The following is an 11,416-nucleotide window of genomic DNA, read 5'->3' as shown; positions in this document are numbered from 1 at the left end:
GATGTACTTGGCACAATGTACAAGACGGATATTGCTTTTGCAGTAAATTTGTTGGCTCGTTTTAGTTTTGAGCCAACCCAGAAATATTAGAAAGGGATAAAGCATATCTTCCGTTATCTCCGAGGAACCATAGATTTGGGATTATACTATTCCAAGGATTCCACTAACTTTGGTTTAGTTGGATATACTGATGCAGGATATAAATCTGATCCGCATAAGGCTCGCTCTCAAACTGATTATTTATTTTGCTATAACAACATCTCCATTTCTTGGCACTCTATTAAGCAATCGCTAGTAGCTACATCCTCCAACCACTCTAAGATTATCGCTCTATATGAAGCAAGAAGAGAGTGTGTTTGGTTGAGATCCATTATAGCATATTGTCACGACCCAAATTTCGGGCCATGACCGACGTAAGGGCCCAATAGACGTAGTCCATTAAGCCCGAGCAAGCCTATCTATCTATTCCACTCATCATTCCATCAAATATTGCTCAGTCACAATTTATAACTTTAAATAAAAATATTGATAGACATTGCCAACTCGTATTAGCATTACTCATTTAAAATATACATACATTATCTACAACATGTATCTCAATAATTTACATCAAGTTTATCTATACATCAAAATAACACTCGACTTCCAGCGGAGGGACTCGGATGAATGTACAGCTACTGAATGTCGAGACACCTACCAAAAGATGGACATAGGTCTATAAGGACACCTCGTCTTAGTTACCGGCTGCCTCGTGATCTGAAAATATGAATTTGAAAATGGTGAGTATAAACCCAGTGAGTGAACAAGGAAAGGAACAAGCATACCATAAGAAATCTTTAATGAAATCATGATGCATTCTTTTTCAAAAGAATGCAATTTGTTTCTATTCTTATTAAAAACCCCTCATCAAGCCCTTAAATGATTAATCATTTGAAAATTTTGAACCCATACATAGCAAACCATACGAAGAATGAAAGCTTCAATATTACACAAGTCAAATACAACAACGAATCTTCGCTGCAGCGGAAAGGCATTCTTGCTGCAGTGACGTTGGGATTTAGTTATTTTTCGAACAAGGTTTTCTCAACTGGCCGAGGGTTCCTCACTAAATCTCCTCATTTTAAACTTAACTCTTTTAATCCTTAATGTTGGAAGTCCATGCTCCCATATCATAGCAAAGAAGTGAAACATAGGACAACAATTGAACAAGATAGGAGACCAAAACAGAATGTTTCTCATTGCAACGAGATTGAATCTCGCTATAGAGAAATTGCAACCCAGAAAACAAAAAGTTTCTCGCTGCAACGAGAATGCATTTTGCTGCAGCGAAAAACTACAGTGTCATTCTCGCTGCAGCGAGTTTCCAGCCAGTGTACCTCTCCAAATCTGAGAGTTTCTCGCTGCAGCGAAATATAGGGCATCAATGCAATATTTACCTTTCTCCTAAAGGAAAACCACCCTACCAAAAGGTCCAAACCAACATGAAAACACATAACAATTTCTCAAGGTTTAACATGTCAAGTCTCACATGCATTACAACCATAACCCATTATCCATCAATTTCCTATAACACACATATTTACACACACACACACACACACACATATATATACTTATATACCCATCATCATCATCACACCATCCCATCATCATCATCACCAGCTCATGCGCACTCCCTACTCGCACATAACCGGGTCATCCTCGGCTTATGCGCACTCTCTACTTGCACATAGCTGAGTCAATATAATTACACAACATTATACTCAAGCATATATGTATATCAACATAATGCAGCCACATAGAAATCCATAATAATCACTTTTCATAACATAAACCTTTTCTCAAAAGCTTGTTCCCAAGGCATTCATTTTCATGAAAAATTGTATAAAATCATTCAAACACTTTGTCAAATCCATCATATTCCCAAAATCAATTTTGAAGGCAGTCCACTAACCAATGGATTGTAGAACCTTTAGTTGACTCAATTTCCCTTAATGATCCAATTGGAATGATGGTGCTTCCTTAAAAACCTAGGATCACATTAACATAAACAATAGATCAATTTACACACTATGAACTCTAAAAGCTATCTCTTAGCTAGTTTTCAATTGCCACTTTAAATGGCTATCTATGTTCACTATCTTAATCACTAAAAGTAATGAACATACTAAACAATAAAACAGCTCATAAATCACAATTACTAGCAATTTTCTACAACTAAAAATCAAACTTGGTGTATCACTCACCCTAGGGTTCCTTTGTAGTTGGATTCTCTTCCAATAGCTTCCAAATCAATGGAGTGATTCTTTTTTTCTCTCTCTAGAACGCCCAACTAGTGAGAGAAAGTATGAAAACAAGATGTTTCAAGGTTTTTGAAGTGAGAAGATGAAATAGCACAAGGGTTTATGGAAGGGTGCACCAAAAGCATGAAAATTGGAGTTAGAGAGAGAAAGTTGTGGAAGTTTGAAAATCAAGCTTCCATGGAGTTTGAAGAAACGTGAGAGAGGAGAAGGGAAGAAGAACACCAGCTGCTGGAAAATTCAAGAAGCTGCTGGAAATTCAAGGTATTTATAGGCAAATCTTATCCTTTCCCTTAAAATTACAAAAATGCCCCTCCACCAATTAATTTACTCTCCTCTAATCTTTTATACAATCTTTTTGCTCTTTTAACACTGGGACAATATCCATAATGGTCTAAACATGCTCGGGTTCATAAAAACTTAAAATTGTAACCCGAGGTGAAAAATGACCATTTTGCCCCTACCTTGAAAATTGTCAAAATTTTGGTTTCCATTCCATTTTGCCCCTAATTTTACCATCCATTTATGCCTTAAGCCTACTTAGGCCATAATATTGTTTAAAACTTACTTTGGGAGCTTATTAGAGAAAATGACGAAACTACCCTTGACTCGTATTATTTCATCTATGCTTAGTTACAAGCTTATAGAGGTTGAGGTCTCACACATATATTCATGATTGTCGTTGTTTAACACCGGTTATAAATTCTCCCACTACAATTTATGAAGATAATGTTGCTTATGTTGCACAAGTCAGGGAAGAATATATTAAAGGAGATAGGACTAAGCATATCTCTCTGAAATTTTTCTATACTCACGAACTTCAAGAAAGTCGATAAGTTGACGTGAACAAATTCACTCCTCCAATAATCTTACAGATCTTTTTACCAAATCATTGCCAATGTCAACATTTGAGAAATTAGTATATGGCATTAGAATGAGACGAGTTAATAGAATGCAAGATTAATTTACCCTTAAAGCGACAAAGTATCAAATGCCTCATAAGTATAAATATGGCTCAATTGAGGGGGAACATATTATGGACTATGCACTGTACTCTTTTCCCTTATGTCTGATTTTTGTCCCACTGGGTTTTTCCAGCTTCAGGTTTTTAACGAAGTAGTTTGAAGCGTGTCTTGTGAAGCCCTTGAAATGGTGCTTCATCTAAAAGGGAGAAATTATTAAGTGCTCTGTACTTTTTTTTTCTTTCTGTCTGGTTTTTGTCCCACTGAGTTTTTCCGATGTAAGGTTTTCAATGAAGTAGAATTTTAAAGCACTGTTTTCATGATACAATGGAAATTCAAACAACAGTGTTATAAATAAAAGAATGTGTCCATTGAATCTCCCAACCCTTCAAGTTCCATTCATAATCAATGTATATATTTATGATGGTTCATCAATATCTTCATTAATACTATGGAACTCCACATCTATATAACCCTATAAATAGGGCTTTGTACTTGATGAAAAATTACAATCAATAATAATAAAAAATAATGAGATATGAACCAAAATTTTTTTCTCAATTCTTCTCTCAATTACTTTTTTTATATTATATATCACTAAGAACTTATTAATTTAAGGATAAAATGCCTAGATCCCTTAAGTTTTAATCAAAATTTCATGTAATTTTTGAAATGGATACTCTGTCTTAAAAAAAATCTTTCGGTGAATACATAAATCTAGTCATTAGTCAACCGTTAGTTTGATGATGCAGTAATATTGAAAAGACAATTTTATCTTTTATTAATTTTAAAAATTACTATTATACAACTTTTTTTTTGTAAAAAATATTTCAGGTCGTTCCTCAAGGGAAGAAGAATCAAATTTGGTGCTTTCCAAGAAAAGGGGTGGCAAGCAAGCACATATTATGGGATGGTTGGTCTGCGAATGGGAACGCATTGGTTGATCATATTGTTTGAAGAAAAAAAAAGAATATTTTAATATTTTCATTTTTGTAAATTGTGTTTGTATTTTTGGGTTTCATTGATTAGTTTAAAAATAATAAATTCGTATAAAATTTTGATGAAAATTTAAAAATTTAAGTATTTTACTTTTTTTTTTGGACAAATAAATATTTTACTTTTAATTTAAACATTTTTAAACTCAAGTGATATCCAATATGTACGGATCCTTTCAACGTGCTCCGTGAGCTCGAAAGTCAAGAATATCTTCATCAAACTTCTCTTCTCGAAAAGGCCAAACTTATAGACCGGTCCGAAGTCTAAGGCCAGCTTATGACGCCATAACCAAAAAAGCACATCAAATCATCTTCGCTGCATTTAACTCGGTAAGACTGAGATCCTTCCTTCTGTTCAACCCCAAGGATTGACTAGAGCAAACTTACTTGACCAACTGTTGTATTCAAAAGCAGAAAATTAAAGAAATTAAGATGGAAATTCCCTTAGTAATCTCCATCCACAAATTGTAATTGTGGTTAGTCTTAGATGTAGACAGAAAATGGATATTCAATTGAAGTTCAGACAGATTATGAACAATTTCTAGTAACTTCTTAACGAAAGCAAAAGGCTAATTAAATTGGTTTTCCAATTAATCTATGCAAACATTATTTACACATTGAACATCAGTTTTCCTTCAAGTAGAGACGATTCTAGCCGGCTTTAATACGCTCTGTGGAATATTGCTAACATGGCATTCTATTTAAATATTAGTCTTTGGGGTCTTATTGCTGACTCTGATCTTGGAAAAATGTTATATTACATGCAAATTTATGTGTATAAATAGGACAATAGGAAAGGATTAGCAGCTGTAGTTGTTGTAAAAATGGACACCCCATTTTCTCTATTCTCTTTATTGGCCTTGGTGTTGATGCTACTGCTGGAAACAGCAGCAGCTGGAAGTGTTGACACTGGGGCAGATCACCAGGTTAAGGGTATCATAGGTGCTATTGTGGACGATGGTTCCCGGATTGGTAAGGAAGAGAGAGTAGCCATGGAAATGGCGATGGAAGCTTTCAATGACTACAACAATAATCAAAGCCTGGTTTTGCTTGTAAGAAACTCTCGGAAGGAACCTCTTCGGGCAGCTGTTGTTGGTATGGTCTTCCTTCAGGTTTATTAAGAATCTTTGCTTTTTGTAGGAAGAATTTTATGAAGACTAGAAAGTTAAACATAGCATCATTAAATTGCTTTAATTTTCTTTCAATTATTGCTATGTATTTCTGCCATACCATTACCATATATATATAAAGTTAATTATCGAAAAATAAAAATGATAACAGAAAAAAGAACTTTCTATGTTCCAATGCGTTTCATTATGATAAATTGCAGCTACAGATCTTATCAAGACACAAGGAGCAAAAGCCATTCTTGGACCACAAACATGGGAGGAGCTGTCATTAGTTGCTGAGATTGGTAGCCGAAACCACATCCCAGTTCTTTCTTTTGCTGATATGACTCCAACATGGGCAACAGATAAATGGCCCTTTCTACTTGCAGCTTCACCCAACCAGCATGCAGAAATGCAAGCCATAGCTTCTATTGTACAGTCCTATGAGTGGCATCAGGTTACCGTGATATACGAAGACATTGGTTCATCATTGAGTGGAGTCATACATCTCTTTGATGCATTAAGAGAAAAAGGTATAGAAATCAATCATGTTGGTCTCCCTCCTGTCAGTTCCCTGTCACTCACCAAAGAGCTTGAGAGACTTAAAGGAGAGCAATGTAGAGTCTTTGTAGTTCATTTGTCCTCGTCATTGGCTGTTCATCTCTTTAAAAGGGCAAAGAGGATGAAGATGATGGAAAACGAATTTGTATGGATCACTACATCTAAATTTACAAACCTTATTCATTCTGTTAAAGCCTCCACCATTGCCTCCACCATGCAAGGAATTGTAGGAGTTAAAAGCTATATCTCCTATAATAGGCATTTTCAAGATTTTCACTTCAGGTTTCGTAAAAGGTTCAGCTTAGAACATCCTGAAGAGAGTAACCATGAGCCCGGAGTTTATGCAGTGCAGGCATATGATGCCTTATGGATGTTGGCTCAAGCAATGAGTGAAGGGAAAGAGGGGAAACTGTTATTAGAAGAAAATTTACATAGACACTTTCGTGGATTAAATGGAAAGGTTCATTTCATCAATCAAAAGGTGGCTCCTACAAATATATTTCAGATAATAAATATCATAGGAAGAAGTTATAGAGAACTTGGATTTTGGTCAGGTAGTATGGGTTTCTCGGAAAAAATTGATGACATTGCAAACCACAGTCTTTCAATGAAGGACTTAGGGCAAGTCTTTTGGCCAGGAGGGTTTTCAAATACTCCAAGAGGATGGAATTTGCCAACAAATTCCAAACCATTGAGAGTTGGTGTTCCTACTAGGTCCATTTTTAAAACTTACGTGGATATACAATATGACCAAGTGAAAAATGAGACTTCTATCAGTGGCTTGGCTATTGAGCTCTTTAACAAAACCGTGAAGCAGTTGCTGTTCCCTTTGCCTTATGATTTGATTCCTTTCAATGGCACATACGATGAGCTGGTGATGCAAATTGATTTGAAGGTAAAACTTCTCCTACTTTTTCATTCCTTATAATGCAATTATACCTTTTTGAACCATAGATAATGATATATCTAGATGAACAAAAAGAGTCTGTTGAAGCTGTAACTCAGTTTGTGGTTGATGTTGTTTTGCTATTCTAACACTGACCAATGCCATTCATGACTGGAAGCAGAACTTTGATGCAGTAGTTGGTGATGTAGCAATTATATCAAGCCGATACAAGTATGCAGAATTCACTCAGCCCTTCACTGAAGCAGGACTGGTAATGCTTGTTCCCCTTCAATTAAAAGCAAGCAACAGAGCCTGGTTATTCATGAGGCCTTTCACAAAGGCCATGTGGTTTCTAATAGTAATCATAAATATCTACAATGGTTTTGTTGTGTGGCTAATAGAGCGACACCACTGCTTGGAGTTTAATGGCTCTGCATTAAATCAAACGGCAAGCCTGCTGTGGTTGTCCATCAGCACACTCTTCTCCTATAATGGTACTCTGATCTATTCTCAACCAGGATGTTAATTAAGATTTCATTAAAAATGCAGACAGGCTAACATCAGTTTGTTTGTTTTTCTTTTGCACTTAACAAAGGGGAAAGGCTTCACAGCAATTTGTCACGCATGACTATGGCGGTGTGGCTATTTGTGGCACTAGTCCTTACTCAGATTTATACAGCTAACCTTGCCAGTATACTCACTACTCAAGCACTTGAACCCACTGTGAGTGGCATTGAGTCCCTGCAAAAAAGCAATGCAGTGGTTGGTCACACCCAGGCATCATTTGTCAAGAGATATTTGGTGGATGTCTTGCACTTCAACCCCCGAAACATGAAGCATTATACATCCCCTGAAGCTCTTGCCGATGACCTTAGAAATGGAGCTGTAGCAGCTATATTTCTTGAATCTGCTGTGGCCAAGTTATTTCTAGCAAGATACTGCAAGAGCTTTACCATGGCTGGCCCAACATATAAAGTGGGAGGATATGGATTTGTAATTCTTCTACTAACTTTCTTTTGCATTTCAATCTCCTTTTCAGTATTTGGCAAATTGAAACTCTCAAACAAATCAACCTACAATCTCACAATCTATCTGATTCTCTTATATTTGGTAATTCAACAGTGTCTGGTAGCATTATGTTGTTATGTTTTCCCAGCCCAAATTAAACAAGCTGCAACACCCGAGAATTTGGTTTATTAGTTGGTGTATTATCCCCCTTCTTAAAGAACAGGGTTCGAATCTCCTTTCCCTAATTATAAAAAAAAAAAAAATTAAGTAGGAGCTTTAAAAAAAAAAATTAAACAAGCTGCAGAACTAAACATCCTTATCATTGGATTGTTGCCTTTTAATTTATTTGTTTTCCAATGGTTGGTCTGAGGAGGACAACGTAGAAGGTTAGAATGGGAGACTTGACAGAAAACTTGACCAGCTAGAGTTTTCTTTTTCCCCTCTGTTGTCGTCCAACTTAGACCAATTCAGGGCTTCTTTTATTATTCTTTTAATCCTTGGAGTGAAAGGCTTAAAATTACTTGCAAGTTCCATGGTCATTACCTGACTAGTTCAAGTAATTAATGAACTTCTTTTCATGGTTCAAAAGAGAGTTAGGCCTAAGTAGGCAATGTAACACCAACATGATCCAACCTCTAACAAGTTGCTTCCTTTACTTTAGGATGAAAACAGAGTATTGACAGTGTTTTCAACTGTTTGTTCGACAGGCGTTTCCGAAGGGATCTCCACTGCTTCACAGTGTAACCGAAGCGCTACTAAATTTATCCGAAACTGGTAAGCTACGAGAACTAGAGAACAGCATGATTGCAGCTCAAAACTGCACAGAAGTGGGTATCAGTGAGGATATTAACAGTCTTAGCCTCGATAGTTTTTGGGCACTTTTCTCACTGACAGGATGCATTTCGACGTTGGCACTCATAGTATATGTCAGTCATTGCAAATGGGAAAGCAATCATTCTATTTTTGCAAACTGGATCCTGATGTTGTCTGTAATTAGAAGCTGGGCCAACACCCAGACTAATAAGCTGTTCTCAAAGAATGTTAGAAAGGTCCCAGAAACATCTGCAAACACATTGCAATTATGGACTCATGTTTGAACATTGGAGTCATTGCATGGAAGATAAAACCTATTACTTACAGACTATAGAAAAAATAGTTAAGTTTGTTCTTAGAATATAATGTTCTGCTTTTGTCCTCTAACCCCCACGATTTATTGAACAAATTTAAGTGGTGAGTAATGAAAAAGCCACCTATTAGTCAAGATTGTAATATCAACATTCTCCTTTTTGCAAAAACTGACTTGGACTGCTCTACTGTCTAAGCAGAGCAGAACATATAGACCATTGAAGGCCATCATTTTCCATGAACTTAAATATTGTTTCTACTAATTACTAGTATCTTAGCAAGCATTTAATACAGTAAAGAAAAAACAAGGAAAACTTAATTTGATCAAAGAAATATTCAATCTACTTGAATGAAATTAAGATGGAATTCTTAGTATCGAGGGAGAAAGAAATGCTATTCAATTGAAGTTCAGAAAGGATGAATTTTCAAGTGACTTCCTGACAGGAACATGGAGATAATGCTAATAAGACCATTATATGCTACTGCCAGCAGGCCAGGAAATTTCTTGAGTTGTAGCAGATGGAATGGCCTAAGGCAGGGGTGATAAAAGTTTCAAACTTCAGAGCTTACTTTCAGAAGCAACAGAGGGAGAGTGCATAAACGTCTCAGGTTTATGCATGGGTTATAGTCAGTGGGTTAATTCTGGTGTTTGTTTTCTCTGTACGTTTCATTGTATCACTGATTAATAATTAAGAATGCTGTCATGCTCTGTTTTTCTGCACTTTAACTTCTGGACGTAGCAGGCCAATATCCTTTTGTAGCCTGCTATGCTTGTGCATGGCGGGCATGAAATACCTTTAAAGAAAATTGATTGGTATCAGGGTGTCAAGTTTTTCAATAGGAAAAAGAAAATTGATTTTGTGGCTACCATCACTATGTTTTTCTTTTTTTTTTTCATTGAACCAGAGGGGAAAGGCTTCATAGCAATTTGTCGTGAATGACTATGGCAATGTGGCTGTTTATGGCATTAATCCTTGCACAGATTTATACAGCTAAACTTGTCAGTATACTAACTGTTCCAGGGCTTGAACCTGCTGTAACCAGCATTCAGACCCTTCAGAATAGCAATGCAAAGGTTGGCTACCCTGCCTTGTCCTTTGTTAAGAGATATTTGAGCTAAGTTTTGCACTCCTACCCCAGAAACATCAGAGGCTATGCTCTTCCTGAAGATCTTGCTAATGGCCGTAGAAACAAAGAGATAGCAGCTATATTCCTTGAAGTGCCTAGTCTACAGCCAAGTTATTTCCGGCAAAATATTGCAAGTTCAGAGTGGAAGGCTACAGATTTGTAATTCTACTACTAAACTTTCTGTTTCATAATTAAAACTTATACTACTTGACACTTTCATTTGAGACCAAAACAATAACTTCACGGATATCATTTTCAGGAGTTGACTATACAGGAGGTATATATATCCCCAGAGATCTACCTTGCTTCCTAGTATAACAGAGGCATTGCTATAACTATCCGAAACTGGCAAGCTACAAAGAACTAGAGAACACCATGGTTTCATCTCAACTGTGTGGTTATTGTCAATATGGATGACGATGAAACCGTTAGAATTAGCCTGATCAACGGCTTTGGGGTACTTTTCCTGCTAACAGGAAGCTTGTCAACAATTTCTCTCATAACATATGCAAGCAATTGCAAAGCAGGAAAGAGTTTCTTTGCTTAATACGTAGAGTGAATTGGATTATCGATTTAATTCCTAAGTTTCAACTGATATCAATTAGACCCATTTATCTATCAAACCCACCAATTATATTTGGTTGAAATTGCCACATGCACACCACGAGATTGTAAGTCAATTGTGGTACTTGCAAGCTACTCAAGCTCAGCTCCACTCCTATTGCTCCCTTCACTTATGATCAAATCATCCACCATCCCTTAAGCATGCATGGCTCCGACATCAAAAATCTTCTAAGAAAACATCTCTTTCTCTCTTAGATTTTCCTCTCACATTTCACATCACATCTTAAAAAAGAAAACTTAACAGCCTTCAAGTCAATCAATTTGCACATGTTCAACTTATTATTGCATCATCAGATAATGTCTTAAATAAAAGAAAATATTGAAAACACGTAAAATTTTATTTTTGAAGTTCGTATTATTTGCTTATATAGTCGCCATTCTATCTTTACTCTTTGATTTTCAGATCATTTAGTATAATCTAATTTGAATAATGCTTTTACCGCGAACATGAAACAAGTTTGCAACAGTATAGGCGTACGAAAAGTCTAATGAAAAGCAATTATAATTAACACCATGATTATTGTTGACTATCATATGTTTTCTTCCTTAATATGTTTATTAATTAGTAGTTGATATATAGCCTATTTAATTTAACCCACTTCTATTACATGTGATCAATTGAGAGACAAAATGCCTGATATCATGTGGGAGATATAACACAGAAGGTCAAAGGAAAGATAATTGGAAGGCATTTAATGGAGGAAGCCAAAACATATGT

The 11,416-nt window shown here is 36.1% G+C and overlaps 1 protein-coding gene and 1 long non-coding RNA gene across 2 annotated transcripts; one reads left to right on the top strand and one right to left on the bottom strand.

Annotated features, from left to right (window-relative positions):
* Positions 1–625: 625 nt before the first annotated feature.
* On the bottom strand, positions 626–2,520 carry LOC148761572 (uncharacterized). Its single transcript, XR_016027327.1, has 3 exons — positions 2,247–2,520; positions 1,955–2,030; positions 626–756 (listed from the first exon to the last, which is right to left on the bottom strand). It is a non-coding gene; the product is annotated as an uncharacterized LOC148761572 (long non-coding RNA).
* Positions 2,521–5,009: 2,489 nt separating this feature from the next.
* Positions 5,010–9,065, top strand: LOC18594117 (glutamate receptor 2.8-like). Its single transcript, XM_018124258.2, has 5 exons — positions 5,010–5,352; positions 5,588–6,822; positions 6,995–7,307; positions 7,409–7,806; positions 8,529–9,065. Exons 1-5 carry the CDS (start codon positions 5,082–5,084, stop codon positions 8,916–8,918), a joined length of 2,607 nt encoding a protein of 868 aa, XP_017979747.2. The 5' UTR covers positions 5,010–5,081; the 3' UTR covers positions 8,919–9,065.
* Positions 9,066–11,416: the final 2,351 nt, after the last annotated feature.

This window comes from Theobroma cacao, chromosome 7, assembly GCF_053813885.1.
Source record: "Theobroma cacao isolate CCN51 chromosome 7, ASM5381388v1, whole genome shotgun sequence".
Taxonomy (NCBI): domain Eukaryota; kingdom Viridiplantae; phylum Streptophyta; class Magnoliopsida; order Malvales; family Malvaceae; genus Theobroma; species Theobroma cacao.
The sequence above is the reverse complement of the archived record's forward strand: the minus strand, read 5'-3'. Positions and strand labels throughout refer to the sequence as shown.

What these genes read in the sequence shown, in the direction of transcription:
- LOC18594117 (XM_018124258.2), top strand. Translation starts at nt 5,082, where the DNA reads ATGGACACCCCATTTTCTCTATTCTCTTTATTGGCCTTGGTGTTGATG. An exon ending in TGATGCAAATTGATTTGAAG is followed by an intron (nt 6,823 to 6,994) that starts GTAAAACTTCTC and finishes GACTGGAAGCAG; the next exon opens with AACTTTGATGCAGTAGTTGG. An exon ending in AAGTGGGAGGATATGGATTT is followed by an intron (nt 7,807 to 8,528) that starts GTAATTCTTCTA and finishes TTTGTTCGACAG; the next exon opens with GCGTTTCCGAAGGGATCTCC.